Source organism: Heterocephalus glaber, unplaced genomic scaffold (genome assembly GCF_053883595.1).
Source record: "Heterocephalus glaber isolate CG9 unplaced genomic scaffold, H.glaber_assembly_v1.0 deba00001479, whole genome shotgun sequence".
Taxonomy (NCBI): Eukaryota; Metazoa; Chordata; class Mammalia; order Rodentia; family Bathyergidae; genus Heterocephalus; species Heterocephalus glaber.
In genome coordinates, this window is record NW_028258316.1 from 1198905 (window position 1) to 1222472 (window position 23568).

Genomic DNA, 23568 nt, shown 5'->3' on the forward strand with positions numbered 1-23568 from the left:
GCCCGTGTGCTGCTTTCCAGTCTTCTCTGTGGTCCTCCTGCTGCCCCTGCCGCATGGGGAGTTGGTGCCACACCTAGCCTTGGCCCTGCAGAGGCCTGGTCCACCCGAAGGCTGCTGGGGCTGTGGCCAGGGTGCTGTGCTGTGCGAGGCTCCGCTCTGCTCCGCTCGGGGTTGGTCCAGGGCCCTTGTGCTGCAGCTGCGAGGAGCCCCGTCCCTGGAGACGGCCTCCCTCTGGTCACTCGCCTGCCTGGGGTCCAGGGCTGGGTCCTCCTGTCTCCTGGTCTCCGCTGGCAGTGCTGCTGCTGTTCCTGCCCAGGCTGCCTGCTTTTCCACTCTGAGCGAGCTGTCCCTGCCCTTCGCTGCCTCTTCTGCTCTTGGTCCTCCCCCCACGCAGGCCCCAGTCGTCACGCTGTGGGCTTCCTCACATCTCTGTGAGCCTCGAGGCTGTTGGCCTTTGAGGGTGGGCGCAGGCGGCACAGGGCTCTGTGCTTAGGGCCGTGGTGGGGCAGCCGCAGCCAGGCTGACTGGAGACCCTCCCAGCACTCGGCTGTCCTCAGGCCCAGGAGGGAGGCCAGGCCAGGCCGCGTTTCCAAGCTCTCAGTGCCTCTTGTCATCACTAACTGCTCTCAGGGATCCTGGGAGCGCCAGCCCCACCATTACTGAGAATAACCAGGTTGCAGGAGGGAAGAGACCAGATTCTCAGCCCATTTTCCTGGGTCCAGTGCCCTTCCCCACGTCCCAGGGGTTCCCAGGCTCTGGTTCTGCCTCCCCAGAGGGCTCGGCCATTGTGTCCATTCCCCGTCTCCAGCACAGGGCCTGGCATGTGGGAGGTGGATGGACAGTGGAGGGGCCGGGAAGTAGGGGTCAGATGAGTGTGGCTCGTATGAATGGGGGGGACATAGATGATGGGTGGATGAACAGATGGTGGATGGAGGTGATGAGAGGTGGACAGAGGGTGTTGGATACAAAAATGGGGCAGTGGGCGATGCTGACGGTGGATGGCTGTCGGGTAAGGTGGGTGATGGAAGGGCGGACAGGTGGTGGTAAGAGGTGAAAGGGTGGGCGTAGGGAGGGAATGGGGTGGCGGGCGGGTGGGTGATGGCCGGGTGCATGGGCAGGTGGGTAGGTGGATGGGCAGACAGACTCCCGGTCGCTTCCGTGAGCACAGAGGCTCAGGGTTAAATAGGTCCATGCGGGGAGGGACTGGCCACGCCATGGGTGCCGTGAGCACCGAGGCCCTTCGGCCAGTGGCCTGTGCTGGTGAAGGCCTGGGGCACAGCAAGACTGTCTGCTGGGTCCTGCGCCTTCTATACCTGGTGCAGGTGGCTCGGAGACCCTTGTCCTCCAGGGTGGCCTGGGGCTGTATCCAGCCTTGTCGGGGCAGCTAGGGGCTCCGGAGGCTGCACGTCCCCAGCTCCATCTCTGGCTGGTCGGGGCCTCCTGGGAGCTTGCTGGCATCCTGGGCGGGGTCCCCAGCTGTGGGACGTGTTTGCAGGGCCAGAGCCCCCACCGTCCTGCTCAGCACAGCGTGCAGCCCTCCGTGGAGGTGCAGGGTGGGTGCCTTGGGGTTCAGGCCAGCCGGGCCAGGGTTGGGCAGCACTGTCTCTCCACAGCTGGGGCTGCACCAAGCACAACTACACCTTCAACGGCTCGTCTTCCGAGATCAACTGGTGAGCTCGCCTTCATCCTCGCCCCCGTGCCAGGCCCCTCGCGCCAGGGCCAGGTGAGGTGGACAAAGTCGGGTGGGGGAGGGCGGCAGGGCCGCGGCCACCCCAGGGAGACAAGGGTCGCTGTGGACATGCTCGGCTGCGGCGGGGCCCTGAGGTAAGTCCGGGGCCTGGGGACGTCCCTCACGGGCTGCAGCCCTGCCTCTGATGCCCGTCCTGGGCCTGGCTTCGCGCCTGCCCGTGGCTCACGGCCCTCCCTCCTCCCCAGGGCCCCCATCCTGTGGGTGGAGAGGAAGCTGACTCTGTGGGTGATCCAGGTGAGAGCTCCACCCTCCCAGGCTCTGCCCTGCCCTCCGGCCCTTCTCCCACCCCACTGTCTTCCTGCCCACTCGCGAGGGCTCTTTCTTGGCTCTGCCCCTGCTCCTGTCTCAGTGGGCAATGCTGCCTCATGACCCGGGGCCCGGCCTCCCCTGGGGACCAGAGGGGGCTGCAGTGCCCACCCGGGAGCAGCCACAGGGCTTGGGGGCCTGCGCAGAGGGCCTCCTGCCCAGCCCCGCACCTCCTGGAGAGGTGGGACGGCTCTGCAGCCTGTCCCTGTACCCCGGGCCCCTCCGTCCTCCATGGCGCCCCTGCTCGCCAGGGCCTGGGCCGCTGCTGTGGCGGACTCTTCTGCTGGGTCAGGGCCCGACCTCCTGACTGCTCCGGCCTCTCCCTCTCCCAGGTCATTGTGGCCACCATCAGCTTCCTGGAGACCATGCTGCTCATCTACCTGAGCTACAAGGTGAGCACTGCCCCGCCCCGCCGTCCTGGCCGGGTTCTGTCCCCTCCTGCCTGGCACCCCTGCCCCTGCCCCTGCCCTCCCCCATGGGCTCTAAACTCCCGTGGCCCCCAGGGCAACATCTGGGAGCAGATCTTCCGCGTGTCCTTTGTCCTGGAGATGATCAACACGCTGCCCTTCATCATCACGGTGGGTGAGCTGCCCGCTGCCCGCTGCCCACCCGCCCGCTCCTGCACCGCCGCCTGACCTGCCCCGCCCCCAGGTCTTCTGGGCACCGCTGCGGAACCTGTTCATCCCCGTGTTCCTCAACTGCTGGCTGGCCAAGCACGCACTGGAGAATATGATCGTAAGCCAGTGCCGAGTCCCTGCTGTAGGGCGAGGCCATCCTGTCCTGGAGAGAAAGGGCTGGGAGGGGCAGGAGAGAGGGCAGAACCCAGGCGGCTGGGCCACGAGAGCTGGGCCACAGGCGGGCGCTCTGTTGACTGTCCAAGCTGGGCCTGTGCCCTGGAGGTGGCAGCCCAGGGTCCCCGCTCCAAGACCCAGACGGCCTGGCTGTGGAGCGAGGTGGCGGCGGGGGTCCTGGGAGAGGGCGCTGAGGTCGGGGCTGCCCTGGGTCCTCACCGTGGGGGGATGTGGCCTGGCCGTCTGCCTCCCAGCGTCCGCTCCCCACTCTGTGCATGTGGGGGTCCTGGCGCTGCCCCTGACACTGTTCCCTGCAGAACGACTTCCACCGCGCTATCCTGCGGACGCAGTCAGCCATGTTCAACCAGGTCCTCATCCTCTTCTGCACCTTGCTCTGCCTGGTCTTCACGGGGTGAGTGCCGGGTGGCGAGCGGCACCGGGGAGCTGAGGCCCACGTCCCGGGCTGTCCTGTGGCCAGGGGAGGGCCATGGTAGTCAGCTGGTACCAGGCTGGCGGGGCCGGGGCCGCTTGGAGCCGAGTGCACGGAGTGGTTTCCAGGCTGAACTCAGGCCAGGGTCAGGGCCGCATGTGGGCAGAGCACCAGCTGGGCCTCACCCTGGCCAGGCACCTGCCCCTCACGGGCGCCTTGTCCCCAGGACCTGCGGCATCCAGCACCTGGAGCGTGCTGGCGAGAACCTGGACCTGCTCACCTCCTTCTACTTCTGTATCGTCACCTTCTCCACCGTGGGCTACGGCGACGTCACGCCCAAGATCTGGCCGTCCCAGCTGCTGGTGGTCATCATGATCTGCGTGGCCCTCGTGGTGCTCCCGCTGCAGGTCGGTCCTGGCCCCACGGGCAGCGTCCTCTGTGGCGGGCTCTCCCAGGGCCTTGGAGCTGGTGCGCGGTGAGGCTGCATCCGGGGTGGAGAGGATGGGGCAGCAGCCCGGGCCCTGCCTTCTGGGCACACGGGGCCCCTCGGTGCTGGTGGCCACTCTAGGAGAGCGGCAGAGGCACAGGACGGGTGGGGCAGCCACCCTGCTCCTGACCACAGCCAGGTGTGGCAGCTGCCAGGGCCCCTGGCACCCGGAGGGCAGCTCCCAGCCTGCCTCTTACGTCCCCTTGACCACGCCTGGGCAGAGGCTGTGCTGCAGGCTCTCCTGCCCAGGACACCCAGGGCGGCAGGGACCTCAAGCAGTGCTGGGCCTGGGGACCTTTACCTCTGAGACCCGAGGCAGCACGCAGTGTTGGCAGCTTTCTGGATCCTGCCAGTGTCTGTCCCCGATTTCCCACGAGGCCGTGTGCGTTCCCTGCCATCCGGCCTGTCCCTGCTGTCGGCTTCTCCTGGTCTCAGGGACCTGCTGGTGTGCGCCCGGCTCCCCGCTCTGCTTGTGGGCTCCCCCTTTTGCAGAGGCGCTGCAGCGTCTGCAGCCCAACATTCCCACCTTTCCCTTCTCGCTTCTGTTTCCTGACTGGTCTAAGAAGACCACCCTCAGCCCTGGTCTCCCGTTTCCTTCCAAAAGGGTGTTAGCCACTCAGAGTGGACTCCTGCGTGGCGGGACAGCCGATCCGTCCCTGTCCCTCTCCACCCCGGCTTCCTGGCTCCCTGGCTCTGCTGTGTAGTTTCTGATTCACTAGCTGGGCCCCACCTGTCCCTCGCTGGGCTCTTTGTGGGGACCCTGTCATCCACACGGACTTGGGGGACTGGTGGAGGGAGGCTCCTGGCACCCCTGGTGTCTGTGGCATCTGCTCCATGCTCTGGGTGCTCTGCTGGTCAGGGAGTTTCCTGTAGATGGTGATGTGGTCCCTGAGGAGCAAGGTTCTCTTTCTGGTCCTCACGCCTTTGAGGTCTCTCTCTCTCTCTCTCTCTGTCTCCCTCTCCCTGCTGACCCCCATATCCTGCCTCAGGCCACTGACACACAGGGCCACATGCCAGGGGCTTGAAATGCAGGCCTGGTCCTCCACAGCTCTGCAGCCACACGTCCAAAGCCAGTGCCACAGGGTCTAAGAGAGGGCAGGCTCCAGCGTCCTCCGCTCGCCCTGGCCTCTCTATGCCCACATCCCCACCCCGGCAAACCCGGGGGCGCTTTCGGAAGTCACTCTACCTCCGGAGGCCCTGCACTCCCACTAAGTCATTCTGGAACCCACAGCACTGCGTCCCGCCCAGTGCTGTCCGTGTCCCCCACTGCGCCCATGCCTGTGCCCGGGCCATGCCCCATTCTGTCCTCCCTCCTGATCTTCCTCAGGGAGCCACAGAGCCGCCACCCCACACCAGACCCCTGCTCAGGGAAACGGGAGGAAGGGCCATGGTGCGAGCTCGGGTGCTGTGGGCTTTCCAGCAGCGATGGCTGCGCCCTCTGCAGGCAGGGCTGCTGCGCCAGCTCCACATCCTCCGGTGGCGGTGGTCCCTGCACCTTCTCTCTTGAGCCCTTCGGGATGCGGCTGCTCACGGTGGAGTGGGGGCCATGGCACTTGGAGCCACTGTGTGACAGGGCAGCATCCTGCCTCATGTGTCCTGGAGCCAGGCCAGCGCCCGGCCAGGCCGGGGACACGTGCCATCCTCCCAGGCTGGCAGTGCGTGGCCGACCTCGCCGTGTGGCAGCTTCCTGTCTTCTCAGGGCCTCATCAGGGACATGAAGGCCAGGGGCTTGTCACCCCACTATTCCCGAGACAAGGCGGGCACGCTGACTCCACTCGTAGGTGCCTTTCTGGGACCCAGCGGCAGCTGGTGTCTGCTGGGAACCTCGTTCTGGCTCAGGGCTGGGCTCGTAGGTCTCAGTGTCGGCATGGTCGGGGCTGCGAGCCAGGGTCCCCTGCTACTGCCTGGCTCCTGGTGCCCCTAGTTCCTGACGAGCTCACATCGGCATCTGAGGCTCTGGGCAGTTGGGAGTCCTAGGGGTCACTGCCGAGCCCATTCTTTATCTCACTTAATCCTCACCGCACCCCGGAGGCAGGCACGGTTCTGCATTGTGCTGACATTTGGGGAAATGGAGGCTCAGAGCCGCGGTGCCCATGGGGGGACCAGGTTGCTGAGGGCAGAGCCCTGGCCCGTGCCATCTGCCAGAGGCCTGGCTGTTGGGACCATGCAGGGTCTCCTGAGTCGGGGCGGCCTGGTGGCTCAGCGACCGGACCGGACATCACGGAGGTGGTGCATGACCCCCCGTGGGAGTGGTGGCCGCGGGCACCTTCCGGACACTGGAAGGGGCCACAGCACCGTCCATTCAGGAGTGGGCTGGCCAGGTCAGCCCTGTGGGCGGAAAGGGCCCTCAGGTCCTTGCCTGTCACCCTCAGATGCAGGCATGGGGCCTGGGGGTCGGCGCACCCTGGTGGCCCTGAGCTGGTAGGTCAGTGGCCGGGCCCTTGCTGTAGTCCCTCTGGCCCTCCCGAGGGGGTGGAGAACCCGAGCAGCCATCACTCTGCTCCAGGCGAGCGCAGGGCTGATGGGAAGACAGGGACTCGGGGCTGCCTGGTGTCTGGGTCCAGGCTGGCGTCCACTCATGGCCCTGGCATCAGAGGCCAGGCTCTGGGCTAGCTGTGTCTCTGCTGCCCAGTTCTGGCGGTGGATGCCCATCTGCCCCTCGCAGCCGTGTGTACACTGTGGACCCACACGGCCACGTCCCGTTCTGGCTCCTGGGCCTGCTGTGGCCTCCTTTCGGGGTGCTCATCCCTGTCCCGTGCCCGCCAGCTGGCTGGGCCTGCTTGAGGTGTCTGGGCCCCTCCTGGCGCCTGTCCTGGTCCCCATGCTCAGCCCTCGCCCCCCGCAGTTTGAGGAGCTCGTCTACCTCTGGATGGAGCGGCAGAAGTCGGGGGGCAACTACAGCCGCCACCGGGCGCAGACGGAGAAGCACGTGGTCCTGTGTGTGAGCTCCCTCAAGATCGACCTCCTCATGGACTTCCTGAACGAGTTCTATGCCCACCCCCGGCTGCAGGTGAGGCCCGGGCCCAGGACTGCAGCGTGCCTGGGAGGCCCTACGTGCCAGACCTGGGGCCCTGGGGTTCCGAGCAGTGGCAGGGGGCTCTGACCTGCAGCCCGGTCAGCAGGACTACTACGTGGTCATCCTGTGCCCCACCGAGATGGACGTCCAGGTGCGCAGGGTCCTGCAGATCCCCCTGTGGTCCCAGCGGGTCATCTACCTCCAGGGCTCCGCCCTCAAGGACCAGGACCTCATGCGCGCCAAGTAAGTGCAGTCCCAGCTGGACACGGCCCGGACAGGCGGGGGCCACCCAGGGAGGCCCCACCCTGTGTGAGCAGGGTTTCCGTGTGGAGAGCTCTTTGGAGCCCAAAACAGACGAGGGGGAAGCCGCTGCCGGAGTCAGTGGGACGGCACAGCTGTGGGTGGACCTTGCTCACGTTGCTCCAGAAGCTTTGCAGAGTGTGCTGGTGCCAGCTGGGTGCCCCAAGTCCCTGCAGCCCCGGCTGTTACTCCCAAGCCACCTGGCCCTTGTGTGGCCCAGAGGCAGCAAGGACACCCAGGGCCCCTCACTGACCCGGAGCTGGGCTCTGGGCTGCAGGCAGGGGCAGCAGTGCCCAGCTGGGCAGGGAGGCGTGAGGCCCATGTGGGCTGCAGTGGGGCTGGGTGGTGTGGGGGGCAGCGTGGCCAGGCAGGGGAGGGACGGCCAAGCCTCCAGCTGATGGAGACTCGGGCGCAGGGCCTGGCAGCTGGATAGTGTCCCCAGTGAGGTCAGCAGCCCAGGGCCCAGAGGCTCGGCACCCAGTGAGGCAGGGTCTCAATGCCCCTCACAGCCTGGACACCCAACCTCAGCCCCAATAGCTGGAGGCTGAGGCAGAGTGCGGTCAGCACCCCCATGGCCCCCGGCTGCCCAGCTGCGCGCCTTGCTCAGTGCCCGAGCTCCGCCCTCCTGAGGGCGTCAGGCGGCCTGGCTGCCTAGAACATGCCCAGGGCAGCAGGGCGGGCAGAGGGCCAGGCTGACCTCGCCTCTGCCTCCCCACCTGGCCATGCTGACCAGCCACTGCCCCACAGGATGGACAACGGGGAGGCCTGCTTCATCCTCAGCAGCAGGAACGAGGTGGACCGCACGGCCGCGGTGGGTGAGGCCACCACAGCACGGGGTGGGGCCCGTGTAGCCTTCGCTGCTCGCCCACTGACACTGCCCCCCCTCCCCAGGACCACCAGACCATTCTGCGCGCCTGGGCCGTGAAGGACTTTGCCCCCAACTGCCCCCTCTATGTGCAGATCCTCAAGCCCGAGAACAAGTTCCACGTCAAGTTCGCAGGTGTGCCTGGGCTGGAGGTGGGAGGGTGGGCCGGGCACAGGCCACACAGCTGGGGGCTCTGGTGGGGGACAGCAGGGATGACAGACCCGCCTGGTTCCACATCAGCGGCAGGCTGGCGCTGGCCATGCAGTGTGGTGGGCACCTGAATGGGCAGGGCCTGGGCCGGGCACCCGGGGACAGTGAGGGGTCCAGGCCTCCCTGGAGCTCGGGGCAGAGCTGGGACCAACAGACGCAGAGGTGCCTGCAGGCTAGACATGCAGGGCCCAGGGCCCCCGGGGCTCAGGTGGGCGGGCACAGCCGCAGGGTGGCCCTGACCCTGTGCCCCAGACCACGTGGTGTGTGAGGAGGAATGCAAGTATGCCATGCTGGCCCTGAACTGCGTCTGCCCGGCCACCTCCACCCTCATCACCCTGCTGGTGCACACGTCCCGCGGCCAGTGAGTGCCTGTGCCTGGGGAGACAAGGCAGGGCCCGCGGGCGTCCAGGGGTGCGGGGCAGGCGGGGGGAGCTGCCCAGCAGGACCAATGGCAACCGTCCCCTCACTCCGCCCCACCGGCAGGGAAGGACAGGAGTCCCCGGAGCAGTGGCAGCGCATGTACGGGCGCTGCTCGGGCAATGAAGTCTACCACATCCGCATGGGTGACAGCAAGTTCTTCCGCGAGTACCAGGGCAAGAGCTTTACCTACGCGGCCTTCCACGGCCACAAGAAGTAGGAGGGGCAGGATGCAGGCGGGCGGGGTCCCTGGGGCGCCCACCTGCTGAGCAGGCCCCGGGGCTGCGCCGGGCTCTGCACGGGTGTGAGGGGCCGTGCGGCCGCTCTGCTGTGCCCAGGTACGGCGTGTGCCTCATCGGGCTGAAGCGCGAGGACAGCAAGAGCATCCTGCTGAATCCAGGCCCGCGCCACATCCTGGCCGCCTCGGACACCTGCTTCTACATCAACATCACCAAGGAGGAGAACTCGGCCTTCATCTTCAAGCAGGAGGAGAGGCAGCAGCAGCGCGGCCTCGCGGGCCAGGCGCTGTACCAGGGGCCCTCGCGCCTGCCGGTGCACAGCATCATCGCCTCCATGGGTGAGGGGTGCGGGCAGGCACGGGTGGGACCTGGGTGGCCGCGTCTCGCCTGCCCTAGGAGAGGAGGTGGGCTGCGGCGGCGTGGGAGGGCCTGGCCTAGCTCGCCCCCCCCAGGGACGGTGGCCATGGACCTGCAGAGTGCCGAGTGCCGGCCCGCACAGGGCGGCTGCGGCGCGAAGCTGACGCTGCCAGCAGAGAACGGCTCGGGCAGCCGGCGCCCCAGCATCGCACCCGTCCTGGAGCTGGCGGATAGCTCAGCCCTGCTGCCCTGCGACCTGCTGAGCGACCAGTCGGAGGACGAGGCGATGCCCTCCGAGGATGAGGGCCTCTCCGCGGTCGAGTGAGTGCACGGCGGCGGGAGGGCAGGGGTGACCCAGAGCCCTTGCCAGGCTGGGGGACGCGTCCAGGGCCCTGCACCCCTGCCTGGTCCCAGCTGAGCCATGCGCTGAGGGGGCTGCTGGGCCGCGCCCCTCCCCTCGCTGGAGCTGGGGTCAGAGCTGGGCGCTGGGGTCCCCGAGGGCTCTGGAGCAGGGCCCTCCTTGCCCAGATCCTCAGCCCTCGGCTGCTCCACAGCCACAGTGGAGCCAGGCGGTGGCCCCAGTCACCCCTCAGCACCTCAGGGCACAGCCCACCTGGCTCAGGGTGTCCTCGAAGTTAGTGGGAACCTGGGAGCCCAGCCGTGGGTCACCGTGCGCCCCTGCCTGGGAGGCTCTGACACAGGGGCCATGGGCCAGGTTCCCACACTGTGCCAGTGCATTGGGCCCCTGAGGCCGCACCCCTTAGGCCCCTGGAAGGGCCACGTGGATGGCGTGGCATGGCGTGGGATGACGTGGCGTGTACTATGCTGCTGGGATCAGGAGCAGGCCTGGGCCCCTTCTGGGAGGCCAGCCTGGCCCAGGGGAAGTGGGCAGGGAGGGGCCCAAGCCTGGGCATCTGCCTGCTGGCCGGGATGCTCAGAGCACCAGGGAGGGTGGTTGGGTGGGCAGAGTCCTGGGTTGGTCCAGGCTCCACAGCCTTGTGTTGGTCCTCACATGTGTGTGTGTGTGTGCGTGCACATGCGCACGCGTGCGCATGTGAGGTAGGGTCCCAGGTGTATAGAGCCTCTGCTCCACTGAGGGCTGATTGCTGTGGGTCCTGGAGCAGCCCGCTGGGGGTGACCCCTTCCCCTGCCTTCTGTGCCCCATCTTGGCCCAAGTCACCCCAGGACCCTGTTGGGAACCAAGCCCCCCAACCCTAGCCTCGGAGCATTTGCTGACCTGGGGCCAAGGACAGGTCCCCGAAGTCCTGGCCCCACATGGCTGCCCAGGCTGGGCGGGTCTTGCTGGTGGCCATGCACGTAGCTTCCCGGGTGGCTTCTTAGGTGAGGGTCTCAGGCAGAGCAGACCACTTCGGTCAGTGGAGGGGTCCTGGGCAGAGGGGATGCCCTGGAGCCCCCGGGGCAGGGTGCCCTGAGGCGTCTCCTGCTGTGCACTGCTGAGACCCCCATTCCCTGGCAGGTATGTGAAGGGTTACCCACCCAACTCGCCATACATCGGCAGCTCCCCCACCCTGTGCCACCTTCTGCCCGTGAAGGCCCCGTTCTGCTGCCTGCGCCTGGACAAGGTGAGGCTGAGGTGGGGCTGTCCCGAGCGCTGCGCCCCATATCCCCTCCAGTGACACGACGGTCTGATGCCACTGCGAACTCGGAAAGCGGCAGCAGGAAGTGCCCTTCCTCCAGCTGCCAAGCTGCAATGCTGCCTGCTAGTGCTAGGCTACCCCGGGCCCAGGTCAGAGAATGTTTCTCCTGCACAACCCGAGAGCAGCTAGGAGCCGAGCCCCAAACACATCCACATGTCCCTGAGGGCGAGGACCACCTGGTGACCACAGTGCAGTGACCAGGACCAGGCAGGACATGGCCTGGCATCTGGCCTACTCCTGCCCACAGCAGCTGGGTCTCCATGGCCTTGTGGCCCCTGTGGCAATGCCTTCCCAGGGACATGTGCTGAGGCCCACTTTCCCTCCAGTAGGGACCTCCGTGGTTATTTTTTTGGTTTTGGGTTTTTAAATGTCTTTTTTTTTTTGAGATAGGGTTTCACTATGTAGCCCAGGCTGGGCTCAAAGTCAAGGTGATCCTCCTGCCTCAGCCTCCCCAGTGCTGGGATGACAGGTGTGGGCTGCTGGTGGGTGGAGCCTGGCAGGGGCAGCAGTGCTGGCTCCGCCCCCAGGGCTGCAAGCACAACAGCTATGAGGACGCCAAGGCGTACGGGTTCAAGAACAAGCTCATCATCGTCTCAGCGGAGACGGCTGGCAATGGGCTGTACAACTTCATCGTGCCACTGCGGGCCTACTACCGGCCGCGCAGGGAGCTCAACCCCATCGTGCTGCTGCTGGACAACAGGTGGCGCTGCGCTCCTGCTCCCCAAGCCCCCTGGAGCGCTGGGCTCCTGACAGCCATTCCTTCCTCTCCCAGGGGCTGCGTAGCTCCTCCCCCTCTCCCCACTTCACCACACCGGGTGGCTGGGGCCCAGGGTCTGGTCTTGGCTGTTTGACCTCAGCACGCTCTGCTGGGCCCCAGTTTCTCCGTGGTTACAGTGAACCTGGGCCCCTTGGCCCTGATGGCTCCCCTGGGTCCCCTGCTCTTCTGGGGTAGGGAGAGGGCGGGATGCAGAGCAGGTGCCACCTCCACCTGCTGTCCCCGCAGGCCTGACCACCACTTCCTGGAAGCCATCTGCTGCTTCCCCATGGTCTACTACATGGAGGGCTCTGTGGACAAGTAAGGCCAGGGGCCGCGGTGGGGTGTGTATCCTGCATGCCACCTTGCCCTCTGACATGCCAGTGGGCGACAGGGCGGCTGGGCGAGAGGGAGAGGGCTCTGCCACGCCTCCACCTGCCCGCAGCCTGGACAGCCTGCTGCAGTGCGGCATCATCTACGCCGACAACCTGGTGGTGGTGGACAAGGAGAGCACCATGAGTGCTGAGGAGGACTACATGGCTGACGCTAAGACCATCGTTAACGTGCAGACCATGTTCCGGTGCGGGCCGGTGGGGGGGGCGTGGGGCGGGGCCACACGTGACAGGATACACCCCCCCCAAGACCCACGTGGCCACAGCCCCGAGGCCCACACGTGACCACGGGACCCACCCCGAGGCCCACACTGACTATGGAACCCAGCCCGAGACCTACACATGACCACGGGGCCGCCCCAAGACCCACATGTGACCATGGGACCTGCCCCAAGGAACGTACATGACTATGGGACCCAGCCCGAGGCCCACACGTGACCACGGCCCTGCTGAGAACCACACGTGACCACAGGACCCGCCCCGAGGCCCACATGGGACCCAGCCCTAGGCCCACACGTGACCACGGCCCTGCTGAGAACCACACGTGACCATGGGACCTGCCCCAAGACCCACACGTGACTATGAGACCCAGCCCGAGACCCACACATGACCCTGCGACCAACCCCCGAGGCCCACATGTGACCACGGGCCCTGCTGAGACCCACACGTGACCACAGGACCCGCCCCGAGGCCCACATGGGACCCAGCCCTAGGCCCACACGTGACCACACTCACCCTCACGGCCTGACTCCTCCAGGCTGTTCCCCAGCCTCAGCATCACCACGGAGCTCACGCACCCCTCCAACATGCGCTTCATGCAGTTCCGCGCCAAGGACAGCTACTCTCTGGCCCTCTCCAAGCTGGAAAAGGTGAGCAGAGCCAGAGAGCAGAGGATGGCAGGGGCCGCGGCCATGGAGGTTCCGGCATGGGCACAGGTGGCTGCCTCCCTGAGCTCGTGGGTGCCCTGGCCACAGGAGGACCCACTGCTCACCTCTGGGGGCCGAGCCCAGGTACCCTGCTGCTCCTCGGTCAGCACGGAGCCCCCCAGGGGAGCCATTAGATTCCCAGAGCTCTGGGCACCCAGCAGGTCCTCTGGCCTCTGCCGACTGCCCTGGGAAGGGCGGGACGGGGACAGAGCAGGAGCTGGCCCTGCTCACCCTGAGGTCAGCGTGCGGAGCGGCACCAGCTCCCTTTCTGTACCTGGGAGCTCTGTGGAGGGCACCAGCAGGGCTCTGGTGTGAACAGGGCCACCAGGGTTGGGGTCACTGCAGACATGGCCCACCAGGAGCTCGGGCCCCTCTAGCACACGGTTCCTGTTGGGTCTCCCTGGTGCCCCCTGCCCAGGCCAGTGGCAGTGCCACCTGCCCACCAGGGACTAGCGAGCCCGAGGGCAGTGGAGACCCAGGACTGGGCAAGTTGCCATGAGAGACTGCGGCCCCCGCCAGAGCCACCGATGCACACTGCTCCTCATGAGCCTGCGGTTGCCAGGCTAGGCACAGTCCGGGGTGGCACTGTGCCTGTGGACTGGCTGGGAGGACCCGCCAGCACCGCCCACCTGAGCTGGGACTGGCTCTGTGTGGACAGAAGGGCCAGACACGAGCCCAGGACATGGCCTTGTCCAGCCAGAAGCTGCACAGACGGCAGAGTCAGGCTCCATTCGGCTGGGACCCTGGGTTCTGGCTGCGCTCAGGTGGATGGACATGGGTGGCTCCCGCCTGCCCGGCCCAGGCCCTGCCCACGTGGGAACCCTGCCCCTCCGGGAGCTGGACACAGACTTCACATCCCAGAAGGAGGTCACACGGGGCAGCTTCGCCTCTTCAGCCACCTGGGTCGTGTTGGGGCTGAGGAGGGTGCTTGGTATCTGGAGACCAAGCTGGGCGCAGGGCAGCAGTCAGTGCCGGCTCCCCGGGAACGAGCCCGGCCGCCCACGCAGCCTGGAAGGGGAGGTTGGCAGACAGCCTGGCACCAGCCTGTTCCACAGACATCACCTGCTGTCACCACTTTCCACCTGAGCCCCTTCCCCTGGGTGCTGCCTGCCTGCTCCTCCACCTCCACAGGGCCCATGGGGGGCTCTGTGATGCTAGGGGACCAGCTGGGGTGCCGGGTCATCATTGTGGGCAACCTCAGGCTGCCAAGCCTCAGGAAGTGGCCTGGGGTGGGGTGGCAGGGTCCATGGTCACACTGTGCCTGTGGGCACCAGGCCTGCAGAAGGCACGGGGCCCTCGACTTCTGGGCTTGGAGTCCCCAGGCCCCCCGGGCTCCCAGACAGGGCAGACAGAACTCCCGGCAGCATGAGAGCCTCTTAAAAGCCTCTTAAAATGTGGGACGGTTTAGTTGAATAAAAAAGCACATTTATGGCAATGCATACCCCATGGCAAGTAATACTGAAAGCTAAAGAAAGTTTGAAACAAGATGTCGCCCTAAACCCCTGTGGCTGCGTTTGAGCAGGGGATGTGTGGAGCGGGTTCTCCAGGAGCAAGAGTGGGAGGTTGATGCCACCACCCATTCGGACTCCATGCGACGCCCTGGGTTACCTCGAAGCTAACGTGGAGGGCAGAACGGAGACGTTCGCAGCACTGCTGAGTGTGCCTTGGCGAGCATGAACGGACGTGCACGGACGGCTGGACGCCACGGAGCTGGCCGGGCAGGCGAGCGCCCACTCCGGAGCGGCCCTGCCCCACGCCGCATGCGGCCCAGTGCCCAGCGGCCTGGGGTCAGTCTGTGTCCCTGTCCCCACTTGCTCACACTGCAGCCGCACCCCGAGGACTCCGTGCTGGAGACAGGAGCAGCTGTGGCAGAGTAGGAGTGGCTCTGTGAGGGCGTGGGCTCTCCGGCTCCGGGTCTCTGCAGACCTGCTGGGTCAGCGCCCTGTCTCTTCCGGGAAAGGGCAGGGTTTCTCTGTTCTGCTTCGTCACTGGCGGTGCCACTCCAGGGTCCCCATGAGCGCCTGGTCACCGTGCCCTGCTCTGCGCAGTGATGCCCGCACACCTGTGCCAGCCTGATGCCACCTTCGGGCGGAAGGTCTCACCGGGTGCCTGGCGGTGCCCTGGAAGCCACTGCTGCCTCAGGTGCTTGAAGCCACGCCTCAGCTAACCTGAGCCCCCGTGGGTGCAGCCAGATGAAGAATGGCCCGGAAGCTGTCCTGTGCCAGTCCAGGGGCCACGGCAGAGGGACTGTGCATGGGAAAGGACCCAGGCTGGCCACGTGGGCCACGTCAACATGGCTCTTGGAGGAGGAGGCAGGGTCGGGAAAGGGCTGCCCCATGGCTTGGAGGACAGGGGAAGAGACCCCAGCCGCAGGCCTTAGAGGCGCCCAGGAAGTGGCCATGGAGCTGCCCGCACCTGCAGGGGGCTCAAGGCCCCTGGACTTCAGCCTGGACAAAACATGTTGTCTTTTTTTTGGTACCGGGGATCGAACTTGGGACCTTACGCTTGTGAGGCAGGCACTGGAACCACTGAGCTAAATCCCCAGCCCTGAAGCGTGTTGTTTTAAGCCGCTAAGGCTGTGGCATCTTCTTGGCAGCCCCAGGAACCTCGCCCAGCGGGTCCACCAGTGCCAGGAGGGGAGGCGTGGGTGCCAGGCTCACTGCCCCACCCTGCCCACGCCCAGCATTCTCAGTGTGCTCACAAAGTGCGGGCCAAGATGGGACTTCGGGGTTGAGAATCGGGCTGGGTCCAGCCTCCCTGCCCCAGGCAGCCATCCTCGGGACACCAAGTGCCCGGGGGGCGTGGGCACAGGGCGGGGAGTGTGCCGGGCTTGCAGCGCGCCAGTGCACGTGCGTGTGCGTGCTCAGGTCCATGCGGTGGCCACGGAGTCTGAGGACCCCCTCTCCCACAGCGGGAGCGTGAGAACGGCTCCAACCTGGCTTTCATGTTCCGCCTGCCGTTTGCCGCGGGCCGTGTGTTCAGCATCAGCATGCTGGACACGCTGCTCTACCAGGTCAGTTGGGTGCAGGGCGGTAGGGCCCTCGGAGCCCCTCCTGGGGCTGCTCCTCCCCCACTGCCCTGGGTCCAGGCTGGGCTTTGGGTTCTGGTCCTGTTTTCACCTGACGCGCTCAGCTGCCATCTTGCTGGCCGCGGGGCTGCCCAGGAGTCTCCCAGGGGTCTGGGCCGCCTGCGCTGCCTGGGCGGGCACGAGGCAGGCAGTCATCGGCGCTGCCTGCCCTGCAGTCCTTCGTGAAGGACTACATGATCACCATCACACGCCTGCTGCTGGGCCTCGACACCACACCCGGCTCCGGCTACCTCTGTGCCGTAAGTTCTGGGGGGCGGGCGGCAGGGCACTGCCTGGTCCCGGGTGGCCGGGCTCAGGGCTGCAGCCTTTGCAGATGAAGGTCAGCGAGGATGACCTGTGGATCCGCACCTACGGACGCCTCTTCCAGAAGCTGTGCTCCTCCAGTGCCGAGATCCCCATCGGCATCTACAGGACCGAGTGCCACGTCTTCTCCTCCGAGGTGGGCAGCGGGCGCGGCCCGGATGTGACTGCACCCAGGGACCCCTGCAGGGCCTGGCTTGGGAAACCCTGAGAACCTGTGCACCTGGGAGGGGAGGAGGCTGCACCTGGCCCTAGCCCAGCCCTGTTTCCTCTGCAGCCCCAGGATCTCAGAGCCCAGGTGAGCACCCCATTCTGCCCTCCGCCTCCCCGAGGGAACCCCACCCTAAGAGCCCCCTCAGGCCTGGAGAACCCAATGGGCAGCTGTGGCTGCAGGGTGCCCTGGGCATGAGACAGCTCGGGGCTCAGGGCCTTTGGCTGTTTCCCTCCTCCTGTACTGGTGGGGAACTGAGGCTGGGGTTTCAGTAGGTGCACCTGGCTGCCCCTGCCCAGGCCCCAGCCCCTAGGCCACCAGCATGTGTCCCCATGGTCTGGCCCGGCTCCTCACCTCCAGCAGCTCTGGGCTCTCTGAGGGGCTGCCCAGCGGGGTCCCCATGTCTCCCCCAGCACCTGTGTGCCCACTGAGCCACACACAGTGCCCTAAAGATGTGACTGCAAATGGGGAGGCTGAGGCACGGGGGCCACTGTCCTGGAGAAAGCCAGACCACAGAGATGCAAGCTCACTGAGGCTGGGGCCACAGGGGCAGGCTGGGACCCCATCCCTGGACAGGTCTGAGGCAGGGAGGCCTGGGCTCAGGAGGGGACCCTAGGCCCTGCACCCATCCCGGCTGGAGCAGGAAGGAGCCCCAGCCTGGCCCAGCCTCCCTGGCCCGTCACCCCACGGCCTCCACCGCTCAGTCCCAGGTATCGGTGAACGTGGAAGAGCGCGAGGACCCGCAGCGGGCCACGGGACCCTGGGGCGCACGGCCCGGGCCCGGTGGGGGCAGCACCCAAGGCCGCCATCCCAGCAGCAGCGACCCGGCCGAGCACCCCCTGCTGCGGCGCAAGAGCCTGCAGTGGGCCCAGAAGCTGAGCCGCAAGGGCTCCCGGCCCAGGGGGAAGGCGCCCGTGGCTGCCGAGTGGGGCAGCCAGCAGCGGGGCAGCCTGTGCCGGCACTCCGAGCGCCAGGAGCTCTCCGAGCTGGTCAAGAACCGCATGAAGCACCTGGGGCTGCCCACCACCGGCTACGGTGAGCGCTGCCTCCAGCCACGCCCTGGTGCCTTTCTGTGACCATGCCGCCTGGCCCTGCGGGGCTGGCGGAGGGCAGCGTGGGCTCCGTGACTGCGCTCTCTGCTGCTCTGGGCCTGCCTCGGTGTCCCTGTCTGTATAGCCAGGGGCGCCGGAGCCTGCAGCCTAGGGAGGCCATGCCCAAGGCCCCCACCAGGCACAGACCAACCTGCCTGCAGGGTCCGCAGCATGGGGTCTCCATCACAGGGACAGGCAGAGCCCCAGCAGGACCCCCTCTGCCCACTGCCTTTCCGGGGCACGGCTGCCTCTCTTTGGCGGCAGACGCCCTCTGTGTGGCCTCCCTGGCCTTGCTCAGGGACATGCATGACTGGCCTGTGCCCAGGTGGCAGGAGCCTGTCCCTCTGCTTCCTGTGGAGCTGCTCCCTTCACCGATGGGGACACAGGGGCCTGCGCCACTGTCCCCCACGTCCACCCTCTGGCCTGGCCTCCCTCGGGTTCCAAGGCAGGCCCAGCTATGGATCAGCCGTCTGCTTCCTGGGTCTGCCACGTGGGCCGGGCCCTCGCTGGGGCCCCAGAGGCCTGGCATGCTGGGTGCCGGGGTGGAGGGCTCCTCTAAGGGGTGACCCACAGGGCCTCCCCGAGCCACATCCCTGCCATGCCCGAGTCAGTGTCTCTCAGGGTCCCTGCCCTCTCCCAGGGACCGGCCACCAAGGCCACTCGGAGCGGGCCCTGAGCTCGGACGCGGCAGATGGAGAGTCCAGCCCGGCCCAGCCACCCCAGCACCAGTGCCTGCCCCGCACCCCTGCACCCCTGTCACGCACAGAGCTCGCAGAGCAGCCCCTTCCTTTTGGCAGCTGAGTGGCTTTCCCAAGCAGCTGTCGCTGGCCACCGCCGGGTGTGGACAGCCTCCTGCACAGCTGGCCTGTGCCCCGCCCGCGGCTTGCTGACCTCTCTCTCTCTCTCTGTCTCTGTCTGTGCCTCTCCTGTGTGTTCTTAGAGGACGTAGCAAATTTAACAGCCAGTGATGTCATGAATCGGGTAAACCTGGGATATTTGCAAGGTAATTCTGCCCTGGCAGACAGACTGCTGCACGGGGATGCGCCAGCTGTGCCGCCCCAGCGGCCAGGCAGTGAGCGGCAGGAGAGATGAGAGAGGCTTGGCCCTCTCCCGGTCAGGCAGCTTGGGCACCCCTGCTGGACCTCGTGTGTGGTATGTGCCCACCAGCCCGAGCCCTTCCGCCCTGCTGCAGGGGAGCCTGGCCTCTGCCTGGCCCTGGTGGGGGACCTGTGTCCCCGACCCCATGGCATAGCTGCGGGAAGCCCAGGCTGGAACGCCCCGGGTGTGAGTGCAGGATCTGGGGGCTGCCGAGCTAGGTGGACGAGGCACCCACTCCCCACTGGGGCCTCGAGGGCAGGATTCTGTTTGCTGAGACAAAGCTGGCCTATGCCTCACTCTTCCTGGGTGCCCCACTGTACCCCACTTTCTCCGGGGAGATGCTGCAGACCCTGGCCACCTCCAGGCCCTGGAGCTCAGGGGAGAGTCCAGGCCTGCGCTCCTGGCAGCCCAAGGGCTCTGGGGCCTTACGGGGTGAGAAGGCAGGTGCTGCTCAGGTGGTGCCATCTGCCAGGGGCCTGTGGGCGGCCACAGGGTGAAGCTCAGCAGCTGCTCCCTGCTCTTGCCCCTTGCTCGCCCCACAGCCTGGCTCATGGCAGAGCACCCTCTGCTGGGCACTGGGGCTCAGCCCAGCATCGGCGGCTTCCACGGACTGGCGCTCCCTCGTGCCTGGCTGTGCCACATCCCCACAGCTCCTGGGAAGGGTGGGCAGCTGCGGGCCTTGAGGGCACCAGGCTCAAGTGTCTGCACACGGTGTCTCCTGGGCACTGCCTGTGTACTTGCTAGGGAGGTGCTGGGGTCCAGGTCGGGCGGCTGTAGCAGCACGCCATGAGCAGATGGCTGCTGGTGCCTGGGCCAGGACAGAAGCAGGGGAGTCAGTCCTGCTGGAGGGGGCCTACAGGGTGGGCCTCACTGTCAGGCCTCTGTGCAGATGAGGCAGAAGTGGAGCAAAGCATCCATCACAGGACAGGTGGCTGGGCGGGGACTGGATGCCCAGGGTGGGTGAGTCCCCGCCTGGGGAGGCAGGAGCTTGAAGCGGTGAGAAGAGCCTGGTGGGCTGGGCGCGGGTGCAGGCACAGGGGTCCAGTGGGTGCTGTTCCCCAGAGCTGGGCCAGCCCCGCCCCTGCCTGCCCCGAGCGTGGACAGGGCTGGCCCTCAGGCACAGCACAGAACTCTGGCCAGCCCAGCCTTCAGCACACTGCTGTGCCAGTCCTGGAAATGCCCTGGCTTGTCCTCAAGGGCGAGGCTGATGGGCACACGGGGGGCTGGGCACACTGGTGGTCCTCATTTCCATGGCCCCAGCTGTGTGCCTGTTGCAGCATGGTGCCCTGCCAGTGGCTGCAGTCTGAGTACAGGGCTGCATGGGGCTCACAGTCCTGGGGCCCACACCTCCCACTGGGGGCCAGCGAAGGCCCTGAGGAAACCTGGCTGTGGCCAGAGTCGCTGTGCATGGAGGACAGAAGGAGACCCGTGCTGCGGAGAAGCAGGATGGTCAGGCCAACTCTCCCAGTCAGGGAGGGGACGCTGGCTCCAGCTGACCCACCCAGGCTCCCGAGACCCCAGCACCAGAAGCCACACCCCTGACAGACAGGAGGAGGGGTCGCAGCCCACCTGGCAGGCAGCCACAGCTTCCTCGGCCTTGCAGAGATCCTGGCCCCCTGGGCGGCATGGCCAGCACAGTCCCCGGGGCGAGGACATGCAGGGGACGAAGCTGGAGGGGTCCAGAGAAGAGGATGTCCTTTTGCCTTAGATAGCATGCGGGTAAACCGAGGCCAGTGGGCTCAAGGCCACACCTCTGTCCCTGGGTCCCCAGGGTCCCCTGCTGGCCGAGTGCAGATGTCTGGGAGGTGACCAGAGCTCCTCCGAAGCCATCCTCGGCCTGTGGGCAGCACCACGGCCACCCTGCAGGCCGGGCACAGGCCCCGCAAGAGAGTCCTGTTCTTGGAGCCATGAGCTCAGTGAGTGCCCTGGGCTGAGGGCCGCTCGGGACCAGGGTCCTCAACAAAGGCCCGAGCCTGGGGACAGTGCCACTGCAGGGCGTCAGGAAGGCTGGGGCACTGTATGTGAAGGTGCACAGGTGTGCGCAGGGGAGCTGTGTCTGCAGCACGTGCGGCCGTGCCGATGTGTGCGGGGCGTGCAGGCCTGCTCCTTGCCTCTGGTCAGGCCCACCCTGCGGCAGCGCCCCTGCTGGCTGCCTGGGCTGGGTGGGCCGCAGGCTGGATGGCGGCTGACCCGTCCAGGGCAGCAAGGGCCGGGGACAGGTGTGGCAGGCTGGCTGGGAAGAGCCCTGCTGCCCTGGCTCCGGTGCCCGCCGTGGACGGGGCAGGCGGTGATGCTGCCCGGCTGCGTCCTTTGCAGATGAGATGAACGATCAGCAGAACACGCTGTCCTACGTCCTCATCAACCCTCCACCCGACACGCGGCTGGAGCCCAACGACATTGTGTGAGTGCAAGTGCACAGACTCTCAGCTGGGTGTGGGCGGCCAGGCCTGGGCCAGCGCGGGCAGAGGTGCTGCTGCTCCAGGGCCTGGCTTGCTCCACAGGTACCTCATCCGCTCCGACCCCCTGGCCCACATGGCCAGCAGCTCCCCGAGCCACAAGAGCAGCTGCAGCAACAAACTGTCCTCCTGCAACCCCGAGACCCGTGACGAGACCCAGCTCTGAGGCTGGGACCTGGGCTGGGCCCTGAAGGGCCGCAGCAAGGATGCAGGAGGGCGCGGCCAGGCACTGCTCTGGCCACAGCCGTTCATGGTGGCTCCTGGGACATGGCCCGGGGGGTAGGCCTCGTGCAGGCCGGAGGGGGGGTCTCCACACTACCCTGGAGGCTGCCAGGAAGTGGTTTTTAAGCTGTTTTTACAAATCTGTGACCCATGTCTTCACAGCTGTACCGAAACTCGTGACCAGGACCCGGCCAAGGTGAAGGGTGGGTGGCCGGGAGGGGACAGCCGGGGACTGGACACCACCAGAGTCCTCTGCCCTGCAAGGCCACATCTGGGCGCTGCCAGAGGACAGAGGCCGGGAGGGGAAGGGCGCCCCCTGGGGCCCAGTGCAGGAAGCCCCATGGCCCGCACAAGGGCTGCCCAGCAGGCTCAAGGCCATCCAGGCTCCTGCAGGGCTTGGCCTGTGGCATCTGTCGGCAACAAGGGCGCCCTCTGCTGTGGCTGAGCCCACGACTCTGCAGAAGTCAGAAGAATTTCCTATTTTTACACCAAGACTTCCCTCCTGCCTCTTGGGCACAGGGGCAGACATGGCCTCTCTGTGGCCCACCCCACACTCTCCTAAAGCGAAGCCTTGTTCCTGAACGCCCGGCACAAGAAGCACAATTCGCCCTGGGTGCTGCCTGCTGCCCTCAGCCTCCAGTCTCCTCCAGGGCAGAGGCCCAGGACCACAGTCACTGCCAGTGTCCCTGGGATGCCCCTCGGCCAGCGCCTGGTAATCCCTGCGCTCTGCAGGCTGCATGTTCCAAGGCAGCTGCCCAGGGACTTGGGGCTCTGGGCCCAGGGCTGGAGGACACCGGGGCTCACTTGTTTCACTTAAAAATGCCCGCCATGGTCCCCACGACCTAGGCCCGGCCAACACGGCGCTTCCAAACTGTGGGCATCAAACCCTGTGTGGCAGATTGGCAGCTTGGCTGAGGCGGGTGCCCAGTGTCCAGGAGGTTCCCTGGGGCGGGAGACCCAGGCCTGAGGGTGGGCGCGGCTCCTCGGACCCACAGCTGCTGGGGACCTGTCCACTGGGGGGCAGGGCTGTGTACCTCACCTGTGTCCATTTTGGGTACCCCAAGAGGCTGGGGTGGAAGGGAAGGGCAAGCAGCTCAGGGACAGCAGGGCCCTTCCGGGGACACGCCCCTCCCCACCGGGACACGCCCCCTGGGCGGGACACGCCCCCGGCCAGGACACGCCCAGGGCCAGACTGCCTTCCACAGCACCGGACACAGCTTGTGCCCCTATCCTGGCCTGCCTGGTGCCTGCTCAGAAAGTGCCTAGAGGTCCTAAGTGCAGCATTCTTGGGGACAGAAGGACAGGCAGAGAGGGGCCCTGTGGCATCAGGACGAGGAAGCCCTTGGCCTTGAAGTGGCAAGCACCCAGCCTGGGCAGGGGAGGCCAGCCCTGTCCTGGCTGGGCTCCAGCCTCCTGCACTGGAGCAGGCCGAGCTTGCCTTGCCCAGGCGGCTCAGTGCCCTCGGCCGCGCCTCCTGCACCCAGGCTCCAGCCCCCTGTGCAGCCACCTGCCTGGCTGTGGGACCCCCTGGAAGGGCTGCTGTCCCTGGGTGGCACCTGGGGGGACGTCCTCCGCCTTGGGTTTGGGCTACAGCACGTGGCCAAGTGCGGCAGCATCCTCCTAGTCTCTGGCAGGGCCGGGTCTGCCTCCCACAGGTGTGCGTGCCCAGGATCTCAGCTGCTGAGGGTGTCAGGCCCTGGACAGGGTACCCTGCTCTGCCAGAACACACGGGGGGCAGTGCTTGGGGTGCCCCGCACTGGGCCAGGGGGTCGCTGTCCTGAGACGTCGGTCACCAGCCCAATAAAAGCTGCCTGTGCATCTGGAAGCTTTGTGCTCCCCCTCGGCCTCCACCCTCTCTGTCTCCAGGATCGGGGGCCATCTGGAGCCTCTCTGGGAGTTTGTCCTGGCTCCATTCACTGACAGCCCTGGCAGCAGGAGGAGGTCCCAGCCCTGCTGTCCCCACCCACCACGGCCCCGCAGCCCTCCTGCCCTGCCAACCCAGAATCGCTCATGACTCCCGCTCCGCGCCGAGTGGGCTGTTGCTGCCCAGAGACTAGCGCTTAAACGCTTGGCAGGAGGACCTTTGAAATGTACTGTATTAGCAAGAAACCTTGTATCCTGATCGCCCCCAAAGCCACTGGCTCAGAAGAGCAGGAGGTGTCTTGGGCTCTGCTGCTGCGGGTGGTACAGGACTGTGAGTGGGT

The 23568-nt window shown here is 66.7% G+C and overlaps 1 protein-coding gene across 15 annotated transcripts in view; it reads left to right on the forward strand.

The window, feature by feature from the left end:
- The window catches only part of Kcnt1 (potassium sodium-activated channel subfamily T member 1), a 41654-nt gene extending 18465 nt beyond the window's left edge, over positions 1–23189 (forward strand). For 4 of the 15 annotated variants that reach the window (XM_013073803.3, XM_021261672.2, XM_013073802.3 and 1 more), the window contains 28 exons: positions 1614–1670; positions 1936–1984; positions 2389–2448; positions 2560–2634; positions 2708–2791; positions 3165–3259; positions 3504–3684; positions 6610–6774; positions 6887–7023; positions 7828–7891; positions 7972–8080; positions 8408–8516; positions 8639–8788; positions 8911–9149; positions 9264–9489; positions 10646–10751; positions 11354–11526; positions 11830–11901; positions 12026–12160; positions 12730–12841; positions 15810–15911; positions 16142–16225; positions 16300–16425; positions 16564–16584; positions 17202–17532; positions 18529–18591; positions 21003–21087; positions 21188–23189. In XM_013073803.3, coding sequence (XP_012929257.1) covers positions 1614–1670; positions 1936–1984; positions 2389–2448; positions 2560–2634; positions 2708–2791; positions 3165–3259; positions 3504–3684; positions 6610–6774; positions 6887–7023; positions 7828–7891; positions 7972–8080; positions 8408–8516; positions 8639–8788; positions 8911–9149; positions 9264–9489; positions 10646–10751; positions 11354–11526; positions 11830–11901; positions 12026–12160; positions 12730–12841; positions 15810–15911; positions 16142–16225; positions 16300–16425; positions 16564–16584; positions 17202–17532; positions 18529–18591; positions 21003–21087; positions 21188–21308 — 3331 coding nt within the window. In that variant the 3' untranslated portion in view covers positions 21309–23189. Of the gene's footprint in view, positions 1–1613; positions 1671–1935; positions 1985–2388; positions 2449–2559; positions 2635–2707; positions 2792–3164; positions 3260–3503; positions 3685–6609; positions 6775–6883; positions 7024–7827; positions 7892–7971; positions 8081–8407; positions 8517–8638; positions 8789–8910; positions 9490–10645; positions 10752–11353; positions 11527–11829; positions 11902–12025; positions 12161–12729; positions 12842–15809; positions 15957–16030; positions 16226–16299; positions 16426–16563; positions 16585–17201; positions 17533–18528; positions 18592–21002; positions 21088–21187 lie in introns of all 15 variants that reach the window. The other 11 variants (XM_004848872.4, XM_021261673.2, XM_021261674.2 and 8 more) reach the window with 9 other exon arrangements.
- The last annotated feature ends 379 nt before the right edge of the window (positions 23190–23568 follow it).